At 46.0% G+C, this 27,849-nt stretch overlaps 1 protein-coding gene across 1 annotated transcript in view; it reads left to right on the plus strand.

Annotated features, from left to right (window-relative positions):
• Positions 1-27,849, plus strand: part of ncor2 (nuclear receptor corepressor 2) — a 446,529-nt gene that overhangs the window by 113,171 nt on the left and 305,509 nt on the right. Inside the window, exon 7 of the mRNA XM_068055641.1 lies at positions 24,940-25,122. Coding sequence (XP_067911742.1) covers positions 24,940-25,122 — 183 coding nt within the window. The remainder of the gene's footprint in view (positions 1-24,939; positions 25,123-27,849) is intronic.

Raw genomic sequence — 27,849 nt, forward strand, 5'->3', positions numbered from 1 at the left:
ACCACAGCTGCCTCGAGGGCAGTGTGCAGAGACAGTGAGACTTCGGGCGTGCAGGAAGGATCTGATGGGGAGGGTCCTTCTCACCACCAGCCAAGCTACATCTTGGTGCTTGTTTGAAAGTTCTGGTGATGAGGCATTCTGCTAAATGAGTTTGGCAGTCTGCTCGGAGAACCATCCGACAGGATCCACCATCTCCTTTTCCTGTAGGGCCTTGAGGATGTTAGGTGCAGACCACTGCCTGATGGACTTCTGGTCAAAGATGATTTCTGCACAAACTTTTCCACGAGGGGCAGGTGGTATGGCACGGTCCAACTGAATGGTGCATTCTGCGGCAGCATGACCAGACCCACGGCTGCTTTTTTTTTTCCAAAAAGGTACTTTATTCATAAACATTTGTAAAAATAAATTACAAAACAGAAAACAATAGTGATCCGATTTCTTCGATACACAAAAACCTGAAGTGCCTCAATTCTTGCCATTCCATTTTAAATGCAATGTACATTGGCACATGAACATACGAATTAGGAGCAGGAGTAGGCCACTCAGCCCTTCGAGCCTGCTCCGCCATTCAATAGGTTCATAGCTGAACTGATTACTCCACATTCCCACCTACTCCCGATAACCTTCCACCCTCTTGCTTATCAAGAATCTATCTACCTCTGCCTTAAAAATATTCAAAGAATCTGCTTCCACTGCCTTTTGAGGAAGAGAATTCCAAAGACTCACGACCCTCTGAGAGAAAAGGTTTCTCCTCATTTCTGTCTTAAATGGGCGACTCCTTATTTTTAAACAGTGACCCTGAGTTCTTGATTCTCCCACAAGGGGAAACATCCTTTCCACATCCACCCTGTCAAGACCCCTCAGGATCTTATACGTTTCAATCAAGTCACCTCTTACTCTTCTAAACTCCAGCGGATACAAGCCTAGTCTGTCCAATCTTTCCTCATAAGACAGCCCGCCCATTCCAGGTATTAGTCTAGTAAACCTTCTCTGAACTGCCTCCAACGCATTTACATCCTTCCTTAAATAAGGAGACCAATACTGTACACAGTATTCCACATGTGATCTCACCAATGCCCTGTATAGCTGAAGCATAACCTCCCTACTTTTGTATTCAATTCCCCTCGCGATAAACAATAACATTCTATTAGCGTTCTTAATTACTTGCTGTACCTGCATACTAACCTTTTGCGATTCATGCACTAGGACACCCAGATGCCTCTGCATCTCAGAGCTCTGCAATCTCTCCATTTAGATAATATGCTTCCTGCCAAAGTGGACAATTTCCCACTTTCCCACATTATACTCCATTTGCCAGATCTTTGCCCACTCACTTAACCTATCCATATCCCTTTGTAGCCTCCTTATGTCCTCTTCACAACTTACTTTCCTACCAATCTTTTTGTCATCAGCAAATTTAGCAACCATACCTTCAGTCCCTTCATCTAAGTCATTTATATAAATTGTAAAAAGTTGAGGCCCCAGTACAGATCCCTGTGGCACACCACTCGTTACATCTTGCCAACCAGAAAATGACCCATTTATGCCTACTCTCTGATTCCTGTTAGCTAGTCAATCTTCTATCTATGCCAGTATGTTACCCCCTACACCATGAGCTCTTATTTTCTGCAATAACCTTTGATGTGGCACCTTATCAAATGCATTCTGGAAATCTACGCACAATACATCCACCAGTTCCCCTTTATCCACAGCACATATAACTCCCTCAAAGAACTCCAATAAATTGGTTAAACATGATTTCCCTTTCACAAAACCATGTTGACTCTTCCTGATTATCTTGAATTTTTCTAAATACCCTGCTATAACGTCTTTAATAATAGCTTCTAACATTTTCCCTAAGACAGATGTTAAGCTAACTGGCCTGTAGTTTCCTGCTTTCTGTCTCCCTCCCTTTTTGAATAAAGGAGTTACATTGGCTATTTTCCAATCTAACGGAACCTTCCCCGAATCTAGGGAATTTTGAAAAGTTAAAACTAACGCATCCACTATCTCACTAGCCACGTCTTTTAACACCCTAGGATGAAGTCCATCAGGACCCGGGGACTTGACAGCCCGCAGCTCCAACAATTTGTTCAGTACCACTTCCCCGGTGATTGTAATTTTCTTGAGTTCCTCCCTCCCTTCCATTTCCTGACTTACAGCTAATACTGGGATGTTACTTGTATCCTCAATAATGAAGACCAATGCAAATTATCTGTTCAATTCATCTGCCATCTCCTTATTATCCATTATTAATTCCCCAGACTCACTTTCTATAGGAGCAACGCTCACTTTATTAACTCTTTTCCTTTTTAAATATCTACAGAAACTCTTACCATCTGTCTTTATGTTTCTAGCTAGCTTTCTCTCGTACTCTAATTTTATTTTCCTTATCAATCTTTTAGTCATTCTTTGCTGTTTTTGATATTCTGTCCAATCTTCTGACCTGCCTCCCATCTTTGCACAATTATAGGCTTTTTCTTTAAGTTTGATACTATCTTTAACTGTTTAAGTTAACCACGAATTGCAGGTCCCCTCCCTTGGAATTTTTCTTTCTCATTGAAATGTATCTATTCTGTATATTCTGAAATATCCCCTTAAATATCTGCCACTGCATCTCTAATGTCTTAACCCTTAACCTGTTCACTTTAGTTAGCTCTGCTTTCATGCTCTCATAGTTGCCCTTATTTAAGTTTAAAGTACCCATTCTTCTCTCCCTCAAACTGAATATAAAATTCAATCATATTATGATCACTGCTACCTAGGGGCACCTTAACTATGAGGTCATTAATTAATCCTATCTCATTGCACAATACCAGGTCTAGTATAGCCTGCTCTCTGGTTGGCTCCAGAACGTATTGTTCCAAGAAATTATCCCAAAAATATTCTGTGTACTCCTCATCTAGGCTACATCTGCCCATCTGATTTTTCCAGTCTATATGTAGGTTAAAATCCCCCATAATTATCGTTGTACCTTTCTGACAAGCTGACATTATTTCTTCCTTTATACCCCATCCTACAGTGTGGTTAATGTTAGGTGGCCTGTACACCACTCCCACAAGTGACTTCGTGCCTTCATGATTTCCTATCTCTACCCAAACAGCTTCTACATCCTGGTTTCCTGAACTTAGACCATCTCTCTCTATTGTGCTAATATCATCATTAATTAACAGAGCTACCCCACCACCTTTTCCTAGCTTCCTGTCCTTCCTAAATGCCATGTACCCTTCAATATTCAGGTCCCAATCTATGTCGTCCTGCAGCTATGTCTCTGTAATGGCGATCAGATTGTACTTATTTATTTCTATCTCCGCTCTCAGTTCTTGGGTTTTGTTTCAAATGCTACGTGCATTCAGATACAGAGCCTTTAGTTTTGTCCTTTTATTATTTTTGTTACCTCTAGCCTTATCTGTTGATGTACTCTTAGATTTGTACACTCTGTCCCTTCCTGTCACAGTCTGTTTATCATTTCCCATATTAATACCTTTCTCTCTTGCTTTGTCTCTACTCCTTGATTTACCATATCTTCCCAAATTTGATCCCTTGCCCCCACTATTCAGTTTAAAACCCTCTCTACTTCCCTAGTTATGCGGCTCGCTAGAACACTGGCCCAAGCACGGTTCAGGTGTAGACCGTTCCAGCGATGCAGCCACCAGTTTCCCCAGTACTGGTGCCAATGCCCCACGAATGGGAACCCACTTGTACCACACCAGTCTTTGAGCCATGCATAAATTTCTCTAATCTTATTTGCCCTATGCCAATTTGCACGTGGCTCAGGTAATAATCCAGAGATTATTGCCTTTGAGGTTCTGCTTCTTAATTTGGCACCTAGTTCCTCATACTGACTATGCAGAACCTCTTTCCTTGTCCTGCCTATGTCGTTGGTACCTACATGGACCACGATGACTGGATCCTCTCCCTCCCACTGTAAGTTCCTCTCCAGCCCTGAGCAGATGTCCCGAACCCTGGCACCGGGCAGGCAACACAGCCGTCTGGACTCTCACTCTTTGCTGCAGAGAACAGTGTCAATCACCCTAACTGTACTGCCTCCTACTACCACTACATTCATTTTTTCTCCCTCCACTTGAATGGCTTCCTGTACCCTGGTGCCATGGTCAGGTTGCTCATGCACCCAGTAGCCCCCACTATCATCCAAACAAGCTGAAAGAACCTCAAACCTGTTGGACAATCACAAAGGCTGAGGCTCCTGCACTCCTGTCCTCTGGGTCCCCTTATCTGCCTCAGCTGCAGCCACACTCTCCTATCCCTGACCACTGACCAAATCAGAAGACCCTATCCTAAGGGGTGTGAACGCCTGCTGGTACAAAACATCCAGGTAACTTTCCCCCTCCCTGATGTGCCACAGTATCTGCAGCTCAGACTCCAGTTCAATGACTCTGAGCCGAAGCTCTTCGAGCCGCAAACACTTACTGCAGACGTGTTTGCCCTGGATCACACTGACATCCAGGAGCTCCCACATGCTGCAGTCGTGACAAATTACCTGTCCTGCCATCCTTAATGTGTTTTAATTAACTACTTAATTATTTTATTCAATTATTTATTTTATTTTCCTTTTTTATATATTTTATTAAGCTTAACACGAGTTCCTTTACTATTTAAAAGGTTAGGATTAGAATGGGCCTTAACCTTAAAATAGACTTTAACCACTTACCAGATATTCACCAAACAGGTACCTCCTTCCCCAACCAATCACCGACTGCTTGCCTCTAATGTCACACTTGATTTTCTTGAACAAGCTCATCCCACTGAACAGAGGACACATTAGGACAGAGGATAGGATAAAGGATTGGATCGAGGAAAGGATAAAGGATAGGATAGAGGAAAGGATAAAGGATAGGATAGAGGAAAGGATAAAGGGTAGCTTCTCCCTGCTCTCAGCGCTCCGTTCAATATAGCCTCTCCCTACTCTCCACTTTATTTTCAACGAAGCCTCTCCCCACTCTCCGCTTTATTTTCAATGAAGCCTCTGCCCAATCTCCGCTTTATTTTCAATGAAGCCTCTGCCCAATCTCCGCTTTATTTTCAATGAAGCCTCTCCCCAATCTCCGCTTTATTTTCAATGAAGCCTCTCCCCACTCTCCGCTTTATTTTCAATGAAGCCTCTCCCCACTCTCCACTTTATTTTCAATGAAGCCTCTCCCCACTCTCCGCTTTATTTTCAATGAAGCCTCTCCCCACTCTCCACTTTATTTTCAATGAAGCCTCTCCCCACTCTCCACTTTATTTTCAATGAAGCCTCTCCCCACTCTCCACTTTATTTTCAATGAAGTCTCTCCCCAATCTCCGCTTTATTTTTACTGAAGCTTCTCCCCAATCTCCACTTTATTTTCAATGAAGCCTCTCCCCACTCTCCACTTTATTTTCACTGAAGCCTCTCCCCACTCTCCACTTTATTTTCACTGAAGCCTCTCCCCACTCTCCACTTTATTTTCAATGAAGTCTCTCCCCACTCTCCACTTTATTTTCACTGAAGCCTCTCCCCACTCTCCACTTTATTTTCACTGAAGCCTCTCCCCACTCTCCACTTTATTTTCAATGAAGCCTCTCCCCACTCTCCACTTTATTTTCACTGAAGCCTCTCCCCACTCTCCACTTTATTTTCACTGAAGCCTCTCCCCACTCTCCACTTTATTTTCAATGAAGTCTCTCCCCACTCTCCGCTTTATTTTCAATGAAGCCTCTCCCCACTCTCCGCTTTATTTTCAATGAAGTCTCTCCCCACTCTCCGCTTTATTTTCAATGAAGTCTCTCCCCACTCTCCACTTTATTTTCAATGAAGCCTCTCCCCAATCTCCACTTTATTTTCAATGAAGCCTCTCCCCAATCTCCACTTTATTTTCAATGAAGCCTCTCCCCGCTCTCCACTTTATTTTCAATGAAGCCTCTCCCCAATCTCCGCTTTATTTTCAATGAAGCCTCTCCCCAATCTCCGCTTTATTTTCAATGACGTCTCTCCCCACTCTCCGCTTTATTTTCAATGAAGTCTCTCCCCACTCTCCGCTTCATTTTCAATGAAGCCTCTCCCCACTCTCCGCTTTATTTTCAATGAAGCCTCTCCCCACTCTCCGCTTTATTTTCAATGAAGCCTCTCCCCACTCTCCGCTTTATTTTCAATGAAGCCTCTCCCCACTCTCCGCTTCATTTTCAATGAAGTCTCTCCCCACTCTCCACTTCATTTTCAACGAAGCCTCTCCCCACTCTCCGCTTTATTTTCAATGAAGCCTCTCCCCACTCTCCGCTTTATTTTCACTGAAGCCTCTCCCCACTCTCCACTTTATTTTCACTGAAGCCTCTCCCCACTCTCCGCTTTATTTTCAATGAAGCCTCTCCCCACTCTCCGCTTTATTTTCAATGAAGCCTCTCCCCACTCTCCGCTTCATTTTCAATGAAGTCTCTCCCCACTCTCCACTTCATTTTCAATGAAGCCTCTCCCCACTCTCCGCTTTATTTTCAATGAAGCCTCTCCCCACTCTCCGCTTTATTTTCAATGAAGCCTCTCCCCATTGTCCGCTTTATTTTCAATGAAGCCTCTCCCCACTCTCCGCACTCTTTTCAATGAAGTCTCTCCCCACTCTCCACTTTATTTTCAACGAAGCCTCTCCCCACTCTCCACTTTATTTTCAATGAAGCCTCTCCCCACTCTCCACTTTATTTTCACTGAAGCCTTTCCCCACTCTCCACTTTATTTTCACTGAAGCCTCTCCCCACTCTCCGCTTAATTTTCAATGAAGCCTCTCCCCACTCTCCACTTTATTTTCAATGAAGCCTCTCCCCACTCTCCGCTTTATTTTCAATGAAGCCTGTCCCCACTCTCCGCTTTATTTTCAATGAAGCCTCTCCCCAATCTCCGCTTTATTTTCAATGAAGCCTCTCCCCACTCTCTGCTTTATTTTCAATGAAGTCTCTCCCCACTCTCCGCTTTATTTTCAATGAAGCCTCTCCCCAATCTCCGCTTTATTTTCAATGAAGCCTCTCCCCACTCTCTGCTTTATTTTCAATGAAGTCTCTCCCCACTCTCCACTTTATTTTCAACGAAGTCTCTCCCCACTCTCCATTTTATTTTCAATGAAGTCTCTCCCCACTCTCCGCACACTTTTCAATGAAGCCTCTCCCCACTCTCCACTTTATTTTCACTGAAGCCACTCGCACTCTCCACTTTCTTTTCAACGAAGCCTCTCCCCACTCTCCACTTTATTTTCAATGAAGCCTCTCCCCACTCTCCACTTTATTTTCCATGAAGCCTCTCCCCACTCTCCGCTTTATTTTCAATGAAGCCTCACCCCACTCTCCACTTTATTTTCACTGAAGCCTCTCCCCGCTTTATTTTCAATGAAGTCTCTCCCCACTCTCCGCTTTATTTTCCATGAAGCCTCTCCCCACTCTCCGCTTTATTTTCAATGAAGCCTCACCCCACTCTCCACTTTATTTTCACTGAAGCCTCTCCCCGCTTTATTTTCAATGAAGTCTCTCCCCACTCTCCACTTTATTTTCACTGAAGCCTCTCCCCGCTTTATTTTCAATGAAGTCTCTCCCCACTCTCCACTTTATTTTCAACGAAGCCTCTCCCCACTCTCCACTTTATTTTCACTGAAGCCTCTCCCCACTCTCCACTTTATTTTCAATGAAGCCTCTCCCCACTCTCCGCTTTATTTTCACTGAAGCCTCTCCCCACTCTCCACTTTATTTTCAATGAAGCCTCTCCCCACTCTCCACTTTATTTTCAATGAAGCCTCTCCCCAATCTCCGCTTTATTTTCAATGAAGCCTCTCCCCAATCTCCGCTTTATTTTCAATGAAGCCTCTCCCCAATCTCCGCTTTATTTTCAATGAAGCCTCTCCCCAATCTCCGCTTTATTTTCAATGAAGCCTCTCCCCAATCTCCGCTTTATTTTAAATGAAGCCTCTCCCCAATCTCCGCTTTATTTTCAATGTAGCCTCTTCCCACTCTCCACTTTATTTTCAACGAAGCCTCTCCCCACTCTCCGCTTTATTTTCAACGAAGCCTCTCCCCAATCTCCACTTGATTTTCAACGAAGCCTCTCCCTACTCTCCACTTTATTTTCAATGAAGCCTCTCCCCACTCTCCGCTTTATTTTCAATGAAGCCTCTCCCCAATCTCCGCTTTATTTTCAATGAAGCCTCTCCCCACTCTCCGCACTCTTTTCAATGAAGTCTCTCCCCACTCTCCGCTTTATTTTCACTGAAGCCTCTCCCCACTCTCCGCACTCTTTTCAATGAAGTCTCTCCCCACTCTCCGCTTTATTTTCAATGAAGCCTCTCCCCACTCTCCGCACTCTTTTCAATGAAGTCTCTCCCCACTCTCCGCTTTATTTTCAATGAAGCCTCTCCCCACTCTCCGCACTCTTTTCAATGAAGTCTCTCCCCACTCTCTGCTTTATTTTCACTGAAGCCTCTCCCCACTCTCCGCTTTATTTTCACTGAAGCCTCTCCCCAATCTCCGCTTTATTTTCAATGAAGTCTCTCCCCACTCTCCGCTTTATTTTCAATGAAGCCTCTCCGCACTCTCCGCTTTATTTTCAATGAAGCCTCACCCCACTCTCCGCTTTATTTTCAATGAAGCCTCACCCCACTCTCCGCTTTATTTTCAATGAAGCCTCACCCCACTCTCCACTTTATTTTCACTGAAGCCTCTCCCCGCTTTATTTTCAATGAAGTCTCTCCCCACTCTCCGCTTTATTTTCCATGAAGCCTCTCCCCACTCTCCGCTTTATTTTCAATGAAGCCTCACCCCACTCTCCACTTTATTTTCACTGAAGCCTCTCCCCGCTTTATTTTCAATGAAGTCTCTCCCCACTCTCCACTTTATTTTCACTGAAGCCTCTCCCCGCTTTATTTTCAATGAAGTCTCTCCCCACTCTCCACTTTATTTTCAACGAAGCCTCTCCCCACTCTCCACTTTATTTTCACTGAAGCCTCTCCCCACTCTCCACTTTATTTTCAATGAAGCCTCTCCCCACTCTCCGCTTTATTTTCACTGAAGCCTCTCCCCACTCTCCACTTTATTTTCAATGAAGCCTCTCCCCACTCTCCACTTTATTTTCAATGAAGCCTCTCCCCAATCTCCGCTTTATTTTCAATGAAGCCTCTCCCCAATCTCCGCTTTATTTTCAATGAAGCCTCTCCCCAATCTCCGCTTTATTTTCAATGAAGCCTCTCCCCAATCTCCGCTTTATTTTCAATGAAGCCTCTCCCCAATCTCCGCTTTATTTTAAATGAAGCCTCTCCCCAATCTCCGCTTTATTTTCAATGTAGCCTCTTCCCACTCTCCACTTTATTTTCAACGAAGCCTCTCCCCACTCTCCGCTTTATTTTCAACGAAGCCTCTCCCCAATCTCCACTTGATTTTCAACGAAGCCTCTCCCTACTCTCCACTTTATTTTCAATGAAGCCTCTCCCCACTCTCCGCTTTATTTTCAATGAAGCCTCTCCCCAATCTCCGCTTTATTTTCAATGAAGCCTCTCCCCACTCTCCGCACTCTTTTCAATGAAGTCTCTCCCCACTCTCCGCTTTATTTTCACTGAAGCCTCTCCCCACTCTCCGCACTCTTTTCAATGAAGTCTCTCCCCACTCTCCGCTTTATTTTCAATGAAGCCTCTCCCCATTCTCCGCACTCTTTTCAATGAAGTCTCTCCCCACTCTCCGCTTTATTTTCAATGAAGCCTCTCCCCACTCTCCGCACTCTTTTCAATGAAGTCTCTCCCCACTCTCTGCTTTATTTTCACTGAAGCCTCTCCCCACTCTCCGCTTTATTTTCACTGAAGCCTCTCCCCAATCTCCGCTTTATTTTCAATGAAGCCTCTCCCCACTCTCCACTTTATTTTCAACGAAGCCTCTCCCCACTCTCCATTTTATTTTCAATGAAGTCTCTCCCCACTCTCCGCACACTTTTCAATGAAGCCTCTCCCCACTCTCCACTTTATTTTCACTGAAGCCTCTCCCCACTCTCCGCTTTATTTTCAATGAAGCCTCTCCCCACTCTCCACTTTATTTTCAACGAAGCCTCTCCCCACTCTCCGCTTTATTTTCAATGAAGCCTCTCCCCACTCTCCACTTTATTTTCAACGAAGCCTCTCCCCACTCTCCACTTTATTTTCAATGAAGCCTCTCCCCAATCTCCGCTTTATTTTCACTGAAGCCTCTCCCCACTCTCCACTTTATTTTCACTGAAGCCTCTCTCCACTCTATTTTCAATGAAGTCTCTCCCCACTCTCTGCTTTATTTTCACTGAAGCCTCTCCCCACTCTCTGCTTTATTTTCACTGAAGCCTCTCCCCACTCTCTGCTTTATTTTCACTGAAGCCTCTCCCCACTCTCCGCTTTATTTTCACTGAAGCCTCTCCCCACTCTCCGCTTTATTTTCACTGAAGCCTCTCCCCACTCTCCACTTTATTTTCAATGAAGCCTCTCCCCACTCTCCACTTTATTTTCAATGAAGCCTCTCCCCACTCTCCACTTTATTTTCAATGAAGCCTCTCCCCAATCTCCGCTTTATTTTCAATGAAGCCTCTCCCCAATCTCCGCTTTATTTTCAATGAAGCCTCTCCCCAATCTCCGCTTTATTTTCAATGAAGCCTCTCCCCAATCTCCGCTTTATTTTCAATGAAGCCTCTCCCCAATCTCCGCTTTATTTTCAATGAAGCCTCTCCCCAATCTCCGCTTTATTTTCAATGAAGCCTCTCCCCAATCTCCGCTTTATTTTCAATGTAGCCTCTTCCCACTCTCCACTTTATTTTCAACGAAGCCTCTCCCCACTCTCCGCTTTATTTTCAACGAAGCCTCTCCCCAATCTCCACTTTATTTTCAACGAAGCCTCTCCCTACTCTCCACTTTATTTTCAATGAAGCCTCTCCCCACTCTCCGCTTTATTTTCAATGAAGCCTCTCCCCAATCTCCGCTTTATTTTCAATGAAGCCTCTCCCCACTCTCCGCACTCTTTTCAATGAAGTCTCTCCCCACTCTCCGCTTTATTTTCACTGAAGCCTCTCCCCACTCTCCGCACTCTTTTCAATGAAGTCTCTCCCCACTCTCCGCTTTATTTTCAATGAAGCCTCTCCCCACTCTCCGCACTCTTTTCAATGAAGTCTCTCCCCACTCTCTGCTTTATTTTCACTGAAGCCTCTCCCCAGTCTCCGCTTTATTTTCACTGAAGCCTCTCCCCAATCTCCGCTTTATTTTCAATGAAGTCTCTCCCCACTCTCCGCTTTATTTTCAATGAAGCCTCTCCGCACTCTTTTCAATGAAGTCTCTCCCCACTCTCCGCTTTATTTTCACTGAAGCCTTTCCCCACTCTCCGCTTTATTTTCACTGAAGCCTCTCCCCACTCTCCACTTTATTTTCAATGAAGCCTCTCCCCACTCTCCACTTTATTTTCAATGAAGCCTCTCCCCACTCTCCACTTTATTTTCAATGAAGCCTCTCCCCAATCTCCGCTTTATTTTCAATGAAGCCTCTCCTCACTCTCCATTTTATTTTCAATGAAGCCTCTCCCCACTCTCCGCTTTATTTTCAATGAAGCCTCTCCCCAATCTCCGCTTTATTTTCAATGAAGCCTCTCCCCAATCTCCGCTTTATTTTCAATGAAGCCTCTCCCCAATCTCCGCTTTATTTTCAATGAAGCCTCTCCCCAATCTCCGCTTTATTTTCAATGAAGCCTCTCCGCACTCTCCGCTTTATTTTCAATGAAGCCTCACCCCACTCTCCGCTTTATTTTCAATGAAGCCTCACCCCACTCTCCACTTTATTTTCACTGAAGCCTCTCCCCGCTTTATTTTCAATGAAGCCTCTCCCCAATCTCCGCTTTATTTTCAATGAAGCCTCTCCCCAATCTCCGCTTTATTTTCAATGAAGCCTCTCCCCAATCTCCGCTTTATTTTCAATGAAGCCTCTCCCCAATCTCCGCTTTATTTTCAATGAAGCCTCTCCCCAATCTCCGCTTTATTTTCAATGAAGCCTCTCCCCACTCTCCACTTTATTTTCAACGAAGCCTCTCCCCACTCTCCATTTTATTTTCAATGAAGTCTCTCCCCACTCTCCGCACACTTTTCAATGAAGCCTCTCCCCACTCTCCACTTTATTTTCACTGAAGCCTCTCCCCACTCTCCGCTTTATTTTCAATGAAGCCTCTCCCCACTCTCCACTTTATTTTCAACGAAGCCTCTCCCCACTCTCCGCTTTATTTTCAATGAAGCCTCTCCCCACTCTCCACTTTATTTTCAACGAAGCCTCTCCCCACTCTCCACTTTATTTTCAATGAAGCCTCTCCCCAATCTCCGCTTTATTTTCACTGAAGCCTCTCCCCACTCTCCGCTTTATTTTCACTGAAGCCTCTCTCCACTCTCCACTTTATTTTCAATGAAGTCTCTCCCCACTCTCTGCTTTATTTTCACTGAAGCCTCTCCCCACTCTCTGCTTTATTTTCACTGAAGCCTCTCCCCACTCTCCGCTTTATTTTCACTGAAGCCTCTCCCCTTTATTTTCACGGAAGCCTCTCCCCACTGTCCGCTTTATTTTCACTGAAGCCTCTCCCCACTCTCCACTTTATTTTCAATGAAGCCTCTCCCCACTCTCCACTTTATTTTCAATGAAGCCTCTGCCCACTCTCCACTTTATTTTCAATGAAGCCTCTCCCCAATCTCCGCTTTATTTTCAATGAAGCCTCTCCCCACTCTCCGCTTTATTTTCAATGAAGCCTCTCCCCACTCTCCACTTTATTTTCAATGAAGCCTCTCCCCACTCTCCGCTTTATTTTCAATGAAGCCTCTCCCCACTCTCCACTTTATTTTCAATGAAGCCTCTCCCCACTCTCCACTTTATTTTCAATGAAGCCTCTCCCCACTCTCCACTTTATTTTCAATGAAGTCTCTCCCCAATCTCCGCTTTATTTTTACTGAAGCTTCTCCCCAATCTCCACTTTATTTTCACTGAAGCCTCTCCCCACTCTCCGCTTTATTTTCAATGAAGTCTCTCTCCCACTCTCCGCTTTATTTTCAATGAAGCCTCTCCCCACTCTCCGCTTTATTTTCAATGAAGCCTCTCCCCACTGTCCGCTTTATTTTCAATGAAGTCTCTCCCCACTCTCCGCTTTATTTTCAATGAAGCCTCTCCCCACTCTCCGCACTCTTTTCAATGAAGTCTCTCCCCACTCTCCACTTTATTTTCAACGAAGCCTCTCCCCACTCTCCACTTTATTTTCAATGAAGCCTCTCCCCACTCTCCACTTTATTTTCAATGAAGCCTCTCCCCACTCTCCACTTTATTTTCACTGAAGCCTTTCCCCACTCTCCACTTTATTTTCACTGAAGCCTCTCCCCACTCTCCGCTTTATTTTCACTGAAGCCTCTCCCCACTCTCCACTTTATTTTCAATGAAGCCTCTCCCCACTCTCCGCTTTATTTTCAATGAAGCCTCTCCCCACTCTCTGCTTTATTTTCAATGAAGCCTCTCCCCACTCTCCGCACTCTTTTCAATGAAGTCTGTCCCCACTCTCCGCTTTATTTTCAATGAAGCCTCTCCCCACTCTCCGCTTTATTTTCAATGAAGCCTCTCCCCACTCTCCACTTTATTTTCACTGAAGCCTCTCCCCGCTTTATTTTCAATGAAGCCTCTCCCCACTCTCCACTTTATTTTCACTGAAGCCTCTCCCCGCTTTATTTTCAATGAAGTCTCTCCCCACTCTCCACTTAATTTTCAATGAAGCCTCTCCCCACTCTCCACTTTATTTTCACTGAAGCCTCTCCCCACTCTCCGCTTTATTTTCAATGAAGCCTCTCCCCACTCTCCGCTTTATTTTCAATGAAGCCTCTCCCCAATCTCCGCTTTATTTTCAATGAAGCCTCTCCCCACTCTCTGCTTTATTTTCAATGAAGTCTCTCCCCACTCTCCACTTTATTTTCAACGAAGTCTCTCCCCACTCTCCATTTTATTTTCAATGAAGTCTCTCCCCACTCTCCACTTTATTTTCACTGAAGCCACTCGCACTCTCCACTTTCTTTTCAATGAAGCCTCTCCCCACTCTCCACTTTATTTTCCATGAAGCCTCTCCCCACTCTCCACTTTATTTTCCATGAAGCCTCTCCCCACTCTCCGCTTTATTTTCAATGAAGCCTCACCCCACTCTCCACTTTATTTTCACTGAAGCCTCTCCCCGCTTTATTTTCAATGAAGTCTCTCCCCACTCTCCGCTTTATTTTCAATGAAGCCTCTCCCCACTCTCTTTTCAATGAAGTCTCTCCCCACTCTCCACTTTATTTTCAACGAAGCCTCTCCCCACTCTCCACTTTATTTTCAATGAAGCCTCTCCCCACTCTCCGCTTTATTTTCACTGAAGCCTCTCCCCACTCCCCGCTTTATTTTCACTGAAGCCTCTCCCCACTCTCCACTTTATTTTCAATGAAGCCTCTCCCCACTCTCCACTTTATTTTCAATGAAGCCTCTCCCCAATCTCCGCTTTATTTTCAATGAAGCCTCTCCCCAATCTCCGCTTTATTTTCAATGAAGCCTCTCCCCAATCTCCGCTTTATTTTCAATGAAGCCTCTCCCCAATCTCCGCTTTATTTTAAATGAAGCCTCTCCCCAATCTCCGCTTTATTTTCAATGTAGCCTCTTCCCACTCTCCACTTTATTTTCAACGAAGCCTCTCCCCACTCTCCGCTTTATTTTCAACGAAGCCTCTCCCCAATCTCCACTTGATTTTCAACGAAGCCTCTCCCCACTCTCCGCACTCTTTTCAATGAAGTCTCACCCCACTCTCCGCTTTATTTTCACTGAAGCCTCTCCCCACTCTCCGCACTCTTTTCAATGAAGTCTCTCCCCACTCTCCGCTTTATTTTCAATGAAGCCTCTCCCCACTCTCCGCACTCTTTTCAATGAAGTCTCTCCCCACTCTCCGCTTTATTTTCAATGAAGCCTCTCCCCAGTCTCCGCACTCTTTTCAATGAAGTCTCTCCCCACTCTCTGCTTTATTTTCACTGAAGCCTCTCCCCACTCTCCGCTTTATTTTCACTGAAGCCTCTCCCCAATCTCCGCTTTATTTTCAATGAAGTCTCTCCCCACTCTCCGCTTTATTTTCAACGAAGCCTCTCCCCAATCTCCACTTTATTTTCAACGAAGCCTCTCCCCAATCTCCGCTTTATTTTCAATGAAGCCTCTCCCCAATCTCCGCTTTATTTTCAATGAAGCCTCTCCCCAATCTCCGCTTTATTTTCAATGAAGCCTCTCCCCAATCTCCGCTTTATTTTCAATGAAGCCTCTCCCCAATCTCCGCTTTATTTTCAATGTAGCCTCTTCCCACTCTCCACTTTATTTTCAACGAAGCCTCTCCCCACTCTCCGCTTTATTTTCAACGAAGCCTCTCCCCAATCTCCACGTTATTTTCAACGAAGCCTCTCCCTACTCTCCACTTTATTTTCAATGAAGCCTCTCCCCACTCTCCGCTTTATTTTCAATGAAGCCTCTCCCCAATCTCCGCTTTATTTTCAATGAAGCCTCTCCCCACTCTCCGCACTCTTTTCAATGAAGTCTCACCCCACTCTCCGCTTTATTTTCACTGAAGCCTCTCCCCACTCTCCGCACTCTTTTCAATGAAGTCTCTCCCCACTCTCCGCTTTATTTTCAATGAAGCCTCTCCCCACTCTCCGCACTCTTTTCAATGAAGTCTCTCCCCACTCTCCGCTTTATTTTCAATGAAGCCTCTCCCCACTCTCCGCACTCTTTTCAATGAAGTCTCTCCCCACTCTCTGCTTTATTTTCACTGAAGCCTCTCCCCACTCTCCGCTTTATTTTCAATGAAGCCTCTCCCCAATCTCCGCTTTATTTTCAATGAAGTCTCTCCCCACTCTCCGCTTTATTTTCAATGAAGCCTCTCCGCACTCTCCGCTTTATTTTCAACGAAGCCTCTCCCCAATCTCCACTTTATTTTCAACGAAGCCTCTCCCTACTCTCCACTTTATTTTCAATGAAACCTCTCCCCACTCTCCGCTTTATTTTCAATGAAGCCTCTCCCCAATCTCCGCTTTATTTTCAATGAAGCCTCTCCCCACTCTCCGCACTCTTTTCAATGAAGTCTCTCCCCACTCTCCGCTTTATTTTCACTGAAGCCTCTCCCCACTCTCCGCACTCTTTTCAATGAAGTCTCTCCCCACTCTCCGCTTTATTTTCAATGAAGCCTCTCCCCACTCTCCGCACTCTTTTCAATGAAGTCTCTCCCCACTCTCCGCTTTATTTTCAATGAAGCCTCTCCCCACTCTCCGCACTCTTTTCAATGAAGTCTCTCCCCACTCTCCGCTTTATTTTCAATGAAGCCTCTCCCCACTCTCCGCACTCTTTTCAATGAAGTCTCTCCCCACTCTCTGCTTTATTTTCACTGAAGCCTCTCCCCACTCTCCGCTTTATTTTCACTGAAGCCTCTCCCCAATCTCCGCTTTATTTTCAATGAAGTCTCTCCCCACTCTCCGCTTTATTTTCAATGAAGCCTCTCCGCACTCTTTTCAATGAAGTCTCTCCCCACTCTCCGCTTTATTTTCACTGAAGCCTTTCCCCACTCTCCGCTTTATTTTCACTGAAGCCTCTCCCCACTCTCCACTTTATTTTCAATGAAGCCTCTCCCCACTCTCCACTTTATTTTCAATGAAGCCTCTCCCCACTCTCCACTTTATTTTCAATGAAGCCTCTCCCCACTCTCCACTTTATTTTCAATGAAGCCTCTCCCCAATCTCCGCTTTATTTTCAATGAAGCCTCTCCTCACTCTCCATTTTATTTTCAATGAAGCCTCTCCCCACTCTCCGCTTTATTTTCAATGAAGCCTCTCCCCAATCTCCGCTTTATTTTCAATGAAGCCTCTCCCCAATCTCCGCTTTATTTTCAATGAAGCCTCTCCCCAATCTCCGCTTTATTTTCAATGAAGCCTCTCCCCAATCTCCGCTTTATTTTCAATGAAGCCTCTCCCCAATCTCCGCTTTATTTTCAATGAAGCCTCTCCCCACTCTCCACTTTATTTTCAACGAAGCCTCTCCCCACTCTCCATTTTATTTTCAATGAAGTCTCTCCCCACTCTCCGCACACTTTTCAATGAAGCCTCTCCCCACTCTCCACTTTATTTTCACTGAAGCCTCTCCCCACTCTCCGCTTTATTTTCAATGAAGCCTCTCCCCACTCTCCACTTTATTTTCAACGAAGCCTCTCCCCACTCTCCGCTTTATTTTCAATGAAGCCTCTCCCCACTCTCCACTTTATTTTCAACGAAGCCTCTCCCCACTCTCCACTTTATTTTCAATGAAGCCTCTCCCCAATCTCCGCTTTATTTTCACTGAAGCCTCTCCCCACTCTCCGCTTTATTTTCACTGAAGCCTCTCTCCACTCTCCACTTTATTTTCACTGAAGCATCGCCCCACTCTCCACTTTATTTTCACTGAAGCCTCTCCCCACTCTCTGCTTTATTTTCAATGAAGCCTCTCCCCACTCTCCGCTTTATTTTCACTGAAGCCTCTCCCCACTCTCTGCTTTATTTTCAATGAAGCCTCTCCCCACTCTCCACTTTATTTTCACTGAAGCCTCTCCCCACTCTCTGCTTTATTTTCAATGAAGCCTCTCCCCAATCTCCGCTTTATTTTCAATGAAGCCTCTCCCCAATCTCCGCTTTATTTTCAATGAAGCCTCTCCCCACTCTCTGCTTTATTTTCAATGAAGCCTCTCCCCACTCTCCGCTTTATTTTCACTGAAGCCTCTCCCCACTCTCCACTTTATTTTCAATGAAGCCTCTCCCCACTCTCCGCGCTCTTTTCAGTGATGCCTCTCCCAACATTTTGATACATACAACCCGAGATGTTTTATGCAGGTTCCAGCCCCTCAATTCACTGTGGTGAGAGGTCCTTACACAGTGGTCTTTCCCTATTGAGCCTTTGCAGCAGCTGCCCCAAGCTTTAGTGCATCCCTCAGCATCTATTCCTGGACCTTGGACGTGCCAGTCTGCAACACCTGGTTGTGGACAACTCTTTGCTTGGAAGACCTGCAGTTTTTGGGCAGGGCAAACTGTGTCCTTCACCGAGTTGATGGTCCTCCAGCAAATGTGATGTCCGTCTCGGTGTGCATCCCTGGGAACAGCCCGTAGAGCACAGACTCCTGTGTTACAGAGCTGCTTGGGATGAACCTCGACAAAAACCTCTGCATTTCTTTCCATACCTGCTTTGCAAAGGCACATTCCAGGAGGTGGGCAACAGTCTCTTCCCCACCACAGCCACCTCGAGGGCAGTGTGCAGAGGTGGTGAGATTTTGGGTGTGCAGGAAAGATCAGACAGGGAGGGCTCTTCTCACCACCAGCCAAGCTGCATCTTGGTGCTCGTTTGAGCGTTTTGATGATGAGGCATTCTGCCAAATATCTTTGGCGGTCTGCTCGGGGAACCATCCGGCAGGATCCACCATCTCCTTTTCCCGCAGGGCCTTGAGGATATTCCATGTGGACCACTGCCTGATGGATTGGTGTTCAAAGGTGTTACTCTGCATTAAATTTTCCACGAAGGTTAGGTGGTATGGCACGGTCCAACTGGATGGAGCGTTCCACGGCAATGTGGCAGACCCATCCTTCACAACACCGGGGACAGATAGAATCTCAGCACATAAGAACACTTGGTGTTTGCGTACTGGGGTTCTACGCACAGCTTGATGCAGCTTCACACAAAGGTGGCCATCAGGATGAAGGCGACATTGGGTAGCTTGTTGCCACCTTTATCTGGAAGTTTAAACATGATGTCTCTGTGGACACGGTCCATTTTCGATCTCCAATTTTCCATATCTGCAATAGTAATCACAATGCCTCCTAAATGCTGCTATGCCTGATTCATGGTCTGTCTGTTGGAAAAGTGTTGTCACTTTAAGGAAATGCTGAGCTTAGTTTTTCCATCATGTCCTCTGATACAGATTTGGCTTCACCAATCATATTCCTGGGCAGCTCTATGGACTTCCTGGGATCCCTCTGACACAACAATCATCCATTGCCAGCTCATTCATCATACATGATGTGAATTTCTGTATCCAGCCTAATTTGAGGGTTGTATTTTATTCCAGGCCAACCTATCTCCTTGTTTCCATCTTTTGGTTTTTAGGATGGATAGGTCATCCAATTTATCCAGTTGTGATTGGTTGGACAGTCACTGTGTACTTTACGTTGAATGTCTGTGTGCTGATGGTGATAAAACTGCTGGTTCTGCTGAACAAACTCCAGTCAGATCATCTTTCTTTTGTTGGAGGTGGCTTTTGACTAACAACTGGTTAAACCCCAAACATCAAAATACCCACTTCAGGACTAGAGCAGTGCATTAAACTTCCCGTTACATTGGAATCCTGATCCAATCCTTGATTCAGGCACCACAATTTTTGACAAATAAGTTTGTTTTTTAACATGATGCAGCTGTGCTGAGTGTATGTTTTGTTTTCCCAGGAAAGCAGCTGTTACTGTTAGCAATATTTCTACAAAAGCAGAAAGGGAAATCAATCTGGAAAAACAAAGTGTTTCCCAGATACTGGATTCAGTTTAACTAACATCAATCTCTGTTATACGTGACCAAAATAATTGATGCAGCAAAGGTTTAATACCTGCCTTTAAATGATGAATCAATGGCTCTGTTCCTTCTACACATTGAGGTTAGAGACAGCTTGTGTGTCTCAATGAGCTGGGAACAGGGACTGAGGCTGGTGCATCACCTGTTGGCTCCACAGAATTGGCAAAGATCCAAAAAGAATGAGTCATGAATCGAGCTCGAGGGCAGACACATCATTCAGTTAGTGCAAACAATCAGTGTATTGTTCCTGTGGAACATCTTGCTGTATTCGGTTGGCCTCCTTCCACCTAGAAAGATGATGGACACACAGCAAACAGTCCATTTAGGTGGGGTGTCTTCTCTTGGTGCACCTTTGCTGATGGGTGTGAAGGTCAATCCTTGAGAGGCAGGTTCTGCCACAAGTGCTGAACATGAAGCTGCCAAGTGACGCTGTGAGTTGTTGTTTTTGATGTTGGTGCCTGTTGCCAAGCTGCTGTAGAAACTTGTCACCGTGGTAGTGCACACCAAAAAAAAAGTCCACAGGATGTGTAGCCATTTCCCTCTTTTGACAGCTAGTGACTCCCAGGTGCGATAATCAACATTTAAGGCCTTCATGTCACACTTGCAAGTCTCCTTGAAGTGGAGCTTTGGGCTCCGCACTGGTCCTCCGGCCCCGGCTACCTCACCATACAGAAGGTCCTTGGGTATGTGACCGTCTTCCATTCTGCGGATGTGTCCGATCCACTGAAGCCGCCTCTGTTTGATTAGTGCCAACACACTTGGGAGCTCTGTCTTTGAGAGGACTGTCACATTTGTGATTTTGTCCTGCCAGGATATATCCATAGTAACAGAATAAGAATGATTTGTCTAAATTAGCTTTTCTGTAGGTGTGAATGTGCTAACTGCCCAATCGCAGTAGAGTTGGTTTGCAATATTTAAGATCCCATAGTAACAGAAGTGGTTTCCGTGCACAATCTAAACCCAGAAACTATTGGAGGTGCAGTACTCAGGTGAACTAGTTTGAAAAACAGAAGCATTTTGTTCAGCTTTTTGATTGATTTGAAATCATTCAGTCCTAAAATAGTACTGTAGTGTCATATTGTCAGTGACCAGTGTAGGCTGCACTTCTCTTGTAGATGAATTAAGCATTATGTGTTGAGGAAGCTCATTTGTGTCAATGTTTCACCTGGGCTTTCAGCAAAGTCACATCTCAGAAATTGAAATTCTCACACAGACGCCCCCAATGTAATGAATAACACAAATCACACATTCCTGCTCACAGTCTTCAAACTGTTCCAGTTACAACCTCCGAGAATAGAGGGTGTGGGTTATTACAGCATGAAAGTTAAGGACAGCCGTGAACCAGATGGGTTTTTATGACAATTGATGATAGTTTCATGGCACCATTACTGAGACTAGCTTCCAATTGCAGATTTTTATTAATTAATTGTGTTTGAATTCCACCAACTGCCATGGTGGGATTTGAGCCCGTGTCCCCAGGGCAGTAGCCTGGACCTCAGGATTACTAGTTCAGTGACATTACTGCTTGCCTCTGCGTTCCCGTACGGTGTGGGTGGGTTTATTATGGGGTGTGGGCAGGGTTGTTATGGGGTAAGAGTGGGTTTATTATGGAGTGAGTTGGAGGTATGGTCAGGGGTATTGCAGGGTGGGGCAGGTTATTACAGGGTGTGGGTGGGGTTGTTACAGGGTCAGAGTTATGGGGTGTCGGCAGGGTTATTATGGGCTGGGATTGTTACAGGGTGGAGCGGGTTATCACGGGGTTTGGGTGGGGTTGTGGGGGGGTATGGGTAGGATTATTACAGGGGGCAGGGTGATTAGGAGGCAAGGTGACTACGGAGTAGTGGTGGGGTTATTACGGAGTGGGGCAGGTTATTACGGGGCTGGGGTCTTTACAGGGTGGGATTCTTATGGAATAGTGGGCAGGGTTCTTAGAGTAGCGGCGGGGTTCTTACGGAGTGGGGTTCAGGTTATTACGGGGCTGGGGTCTTTACAGGGTGGGATTCTTATGGAATAGTGGGCAGGGTTCTTAGAGTAGCGGCGGGGTTCTTACGGAGTGGGGTTCAGGTTATTACGGGGGTGGGGTTATTATGGGGGTGGGGTTATTACAAGGCGGGGTTATTATGGGGGTGGGGTTATTACAGGGCGGGGTTCCTACGGAGCGGGGTTGAGGTTATTACAGGGTGGGGTTATTACAGGGGGGGAGTTATTACAGGGCAGGGTTCTTACAGGGTGGGGTTATTACAGGGGTGGAGTTATTACAGGGCGGGGTTCTTACAGGGCAGGGTTGAGGTTATTACAGGGTGGGGTTATTATGGGGGTGGGGTTATTACAGGGCGGGGTTCCTACGGAGCGGGGTTGAGGTTATTACAGGGTGGGGTTATTATGGGGGTGGGGTTCTTACGGAGTGGGGTTCAGGTTATTACAGGGCGGGGTTGAGGTTATTACAGGGTGGGGTTATTACAGGGGTGGAGTTATTACAGGGCGGGGTTCTTACAGAGCGGGGTTGAGGTTATTACAGGGTGGGGTTATTATGGGGGTGGGGTTCTTACAGGGCGGGGTTCCTACGGAGCGGGGTTGAGGTTATTACAGGGTGGGGTTATTGCAGGGGTGGAGTTATTACAGGGCGGGGTTCTTACAGAGCGGGGTTGAGGTTATTACAGGGTGGGGTTATTATGGGGGTGGGGTTATTACAGGGCGGGGTTCCTACGGAGCGGGTTTGAGGTTATTACAGGGTGGGGTTCTTACAGGGCGGGGTTCCTACGGAGCGGGGTTGAGGTTCTTACAGGGCGGGGTTCTTACGGAGCGGGGTTGAGGTTATTACAGGGCGGGGTTATTATGGGGGTGGGGTTATTACAAGGTGGGGTTCCTACGGAGCGGGGTTGAGGTTATTACAGGGCGGGGTTCTTACAGGGCGGGGTTCCTACGGAGCGGGGTTGAGGTTATTACAGGGTGGGGTTATTATGGGGGTGGGGTTCTTACGGAGTGGGGTTCAGGTTCTTACAGGGTGGGGTTATTACAGGGGTGGAGTTATTACAGGGCGGGGTTCTTACAGGGCAGGGTTGAGGTTATTACAGGGTGGGGTTATTATGGGGGTGGGGTTATTACAGGGCGGGGTTCCTACGGAGCGGGGTTGAGGTTATTACAGGGGTGGGGTTATTACAGGGCGGGGTTATTATGGGGGTGGGGTTATTACAGGGCGGGGTTCCTACGGAGCGGGGTTGAGGTTATTACAGGGGTGGGGTTATTACAGGGCGGGGTTATTATGGGGGTGGGGTTCTTACGGAGTGGGGTTCAGGTTCTTACAGGGTGGGGTTATTACAGGGGTGGAGTTATTACAGGGCGGGGTTCTTACAGGGCAGGGTTGAGGTTATTACAGGGTGGGGTTATTATGGGGGTGGGGTTATTACAGGGCGGGGTTCCTACAGAGCGGGGTTGAGGTTATTACAGGGTGGGGTTATTATGGGGGTGGGGTTCTTACGGAGTGGGGTTCAGGTTATTACAGGGCAGGGTTGAGGTTATTACAGGGTGGGGTTATTATGGGGGTGGGGTTATTACAGGGCGGGGTTCCTACAGAGCGGGGTTGAGGTTATTACAGGGTGGGGTTATTATGGGGGTGGGGTTCTTACGGAGTGGGGTTCAGGTTCTTACAGGGCGGGGTTGAGGTTATTACAGGGTGGGGTTATTACAGGGGTGGAGTTATTACAGGGCGGGGTTCTTACAGAGCGGGGTTGAGGTTATTACAGGGTGGGGTTATTATGGGGGTGGGGTTCTTACGGAGTGGGGTTCAGGTTATTACAGGGCGGGGTTCTTACAGAGCGGGGTTGAGGTTATTACAGGGGTGGGGTTATTGCAGGGGTGGGGTTATTACAGGGCGGGGTTCCTACAGAGCGGGGTTGAGGTTATTACAGGGTGGGGTTATTATGGGGGTGGGGTTCTTACGGAGTGGGGTTCAGGTTATTACAGGGCGGGGTTCTTACAGGGCGGGGTTGAGGTTATTACAGGGTGGGGTTATTATGGGGGTGGGGTTCTTACGGAGTGGGGTTCAGGTTATTACAGGGCGGGGTTCTTACAGGGCGGGGTTGAGGTTATTACAGGGTGGGGTTATTACAGGGGTGGAGTTATTACAGGGCGGGGTTCCTACGGAGCGGGTTTGAGGTTATTACAGGGTGGGGTTCTTACAGGGCGGGGTTCCTACGGAGCGGGGTTGAGGTTATTATGGGGGTGGGGTTATTACAAGGTGGGGTTCCTACGGAGCGGGGTTGAGGTTATTACAGGGCGGGGTTCTTACAGGGCGGGGTTCCTACGGAGCGGGGTTGAGGTTATTACAGGGCGGGGTTATTATGGGGGTGGGGTTCTTACGGAGTGGGGTTCAGGTTATTACAGGGTGGGGTTATTACAGGGGTGGAGATATTACAGGGCAGAGTTCTTACAGGGTGGGGTTATTACAGGGGTGGAGTTATTACAGGGCGGGGTTCTTACAGGGTGGGGTTATTATGGGGGTGGGTTCCTACGGAGCGGGGTTGAGGTTATTACAGGGGTGGGGTTATTACAGGGGTGGGGTTATTACAGGGCGGGGTTATTATGGGGGTGGGGTTATTACAGGGCGGGGTTATTATGGGGGTGGGGTTATTACAGGGCGGGGTTCTTACAGAGCGGGGTTGAGGTTATTACAGGGTGGGGTTATTATGGGGGTGGGGTTCTTACGGAGTGGGGTTCAGGTTATTACAGGGCGGGTTTCTTACAGGGCGGGGTTGAGGTTATTACAGGGTGGGGTTATTACAGGGGTGGAGTTATTACAGGGCGGGGTTCTTACAGAGCGGGGTTGAGGTTATTATGGGGGTGGGATTATTATGGGGGTGGGGTTATTACAGGGCGGGGTTCCTACGGAGCGGGGTTGAGGTTATTACAGGGCGGGGTTATTATGGGGGTGGGGTTATTACGGGGGTGGGGTTATTACAAGGTGGGGTTCCTACGGAGCGGGGCTGAGGTTATTACAGGGTGGGGTTCTTACAGGGCGGGGTTCTTACGGAGCGGGGTTGAGGTTATTACAGGGCGGGGTTCTGACGGAGTGGGGGAGGGGTTATTACAGGGCGGGGTTCTTGCAGAGTGGGGTGGGGTTATTATGGGGGTTTGGGTTATTGCGGAGTGGGGGCGGGGTTATTACAGGTGGGGTGATTACGGGGGCGGGGTTATTCCAGGTTATAAACTCAGGTCCACAGTTTATTGGGCTTTAATGAAAACCAAAAGATTTGTTGCGGTTCAGAGAAAATATTCAGGAAACGGTTGGGATCTTTTTAATTTCTTGCACGTTTGGCCATGTCTGAGTTTTTTGTCTCTGCTCTTTCAGGAGCGATGTGTTTCCAGCCGTGTCAAAGCACAGTCTCCTGTCGGCTTTTCACAGCAGCATGAGCTGGAGGGAGAGGTGGTGCACACTGGCCTGTCAAAGGAGGAGCTGATTCAGAGCATGGACCGTGTGGACAGGGAAATCACCATGGTCGAACAGCAGATCACAAAACTGAAGAAGAAGCAGGTAATGTTGGTGTATCGCAGAAGGGCAGGGGGATAGGCTGCTCAATTTGAGACACAAGTTTGTGAAAACGTGGTTCGGCAAATCTGGCCATTGATGCAGGATTTAAACCTGTTTATCATATTCGAAATATAGTTATTCCAAAATCCTGAATCTCTGATGGGTACAATGTTTGTTTAAATGGAATAATGAGCATTGTTACTGATTCTGAATATCGAGGCACTGAATTTGCTGAGATGCCTGGGCATTTGGATAGAATTCGTAAAACTATTGGGCAGGTAATTTGTGGAATCAGTTACTGCAAACTGGAACTGCATTAAAACATAAGAACATAAGAAATAGGAGCAGGAGTAGGAGTAGACCACTCGGCCCCTCAAGCCTGCTCTGCCATTCTGATTGTAACCTCAACTCCACATTTCCACCTACCCCCGATAACCTTCCACCCTCTTGCTTATCAAGAATCTATCTACCTCTGCCTTAAAAATATTCAAAGAATCTGCTTCCACCATCTTTTGAGGAAGAGAATTCCAAAGACTCACGACCCTCTGAGAGAAAAGGTTTCTCCTCATTTCTGTCTTAAATGGGTGACCCCTTATTTTTAAACAGTGACCCTGAGTTCTTGATTCTCCCACAAGGGGAAACATCCTTTCCACATCCACCCTGTCAAGACCCCTCAGAATCTTACATGTTTCAATCAAGTTGCCTCTTACTCTTCTAAATTCCAGCGGATACAAGCCTAGCCTGTCCAATCTTTCCTCATAAGACAACTCACTCATTCCAGGTATCAGTCTAGTAAACCTTCTCTGAACTGCTTCCAACGCATTTATATACTTCCTTAAATAAGGAGACCATTACTGTACATAGTACTCCACATGTGATCTCACCAATGCCCTGTATAACTGAAGCATAACCTCCCTACTTTTGTATTCAATTCCCCTCGCGATAAACGATAACATTCTATTAGCTTTCCTAATTATGTGCTGTACCTGCATACTAACCTTTTCCAATTCATGCACTAGGACACCCAGATCCCTCTGCATCTCAGAGCTCTGCAATCTCTCACCATTTGGATAACATGCTTTTTATTCTTCCTGCCAAAATGGATAATTTCATATTTCCCACATTATACTCCATTTGCCAGATCTTTTCCCACTCATTTAACCTATCTATATCCCTTTGTAGCCTCCTTATGTCCTCTTCTCACTTTCCTACCTATCTTTATGTCATCAGCAAATTTAGCAACCATACCTTCGGTCCCTTCATCTAAGTCATTTATATAAATTGTAAAAAGTTGAGACTTGCCAACCAGAAAATGACCCATTTATGCCTACTTTCTGTTTTCTGTTCGTGAGCCAATCTTCTATCTATGCCAATATGATACCCCCTACACCATGAGCTTTTATTTTCCGCAATAATCTTTGATGTGGGACCTTATGAAATGCCTTCTGGAAATCTAAGTACAGTACATCCACTGGTTCCCCTTTATCCACAGCACATGTTACTTCTTCAAAGAACTCCAATAAATTGGTTAAACATGATTTTCCTTTCACAAAACCACGTTGACTCTGTCTGATTACCTTGAATTTTACTAAATGCCCTGCTATAACATCTTTAATAGCTTCTAACATTTTCCCTATGACAGATGTTAAGCTAACTGGCCTGTAGTTTCCTGCTTTCTGTCTCTTTCCCCTCCGCCCTCCTTTTTGAATAAAGGAGTTACATTGACTATTTTCCAATCTAATGGAATCTATCCCGAATCTAGGAAATTTTGGAATATTAAAACTAGCACATCAACTATCTCACTAGCCACTTCTTTTAACACCCTAGCATGAAGTCCATCAGGACCTGGGGACTTGTCAGCCCACAGCTCCAACAATTTGTTCAGTACCACTTGCCTGGTGATTGTAATTTTCTTGTGTTCCTCCCTGCTATTTCTGGGATGTGACTTCTATCCTCTATGGTGAAGACCGATGCAAGATACCTGTTAATTCATCTGCCATCTCCTTATTTTCCCTTATTAATTCCCCAGCCTCGCTTTCTATAGGACCAACATCTACTTTGTTAACTCTTTTCTTTTTTAGAAACTCTTGCTGTCTGTTTTTATATTTCGAGCTAACTTACTCTCGTACTGGATCATGGCTGATCTTTTATGTCAACTACTTTCCTGCTTGATTCCCTGAGAGACCACAGACCCATCGATCGCAGTCTTCAATATACCACGCTTCAAACATTCACAACCCTCTGATAAAGAAATTTCTCCTCATCTCTGTTTTAAACGATCAGTGAACTATACAGTAAATGGAAAAGTCCTGGGGAAAATTGATGTACAGAGAGATTTGGGTGTTCAGGTCCACTGTTCCCTGAAGGTGGCAACGCAGGTAAATAGAGTGGTCAAGAAGGCATACGGCATGCTTTCCTTCATCGGACGGGGCATTGAGTACAAGAGTTGGCAGGTCATGTTACAGTTGTATAGGACTTTGGTTCGGCCACATTTGGAATACTGCGTACAGTTCTGGTCGCCACATTATCAAAAGGATGTGGATGCTTTGGAGAGGGTGCAGAGGAGGTTCACCAGGATGTTGCCTGGTATGGAGGGCGCTAGCTATGAAGAGAGGTTGAGTAGATTAGGATTATTTTCATTAGAAAGACGGAGGTTGAGGGGGGACCTGATTGAGGTGTACAAAATCATGAGAGGTATAGACAGGGTGGATAGCAAGAAGCTTTTTTCCC

Source organism: Heterodontus francisci, chromosome 23 (genome assembly GCF_036365525.1).
Source record: "Heterodontus francisci isolate sHetFra1 chromosome 23, sHetFra1.hap1, whole genome shotgun sequence".
Lineage (NCBI taxonomy): Eukaryota > Metazoa > Chordata > Chondrichthyes > Heterodontiformes > Heterodontidae > Heterodontus > Heterodontus francisci.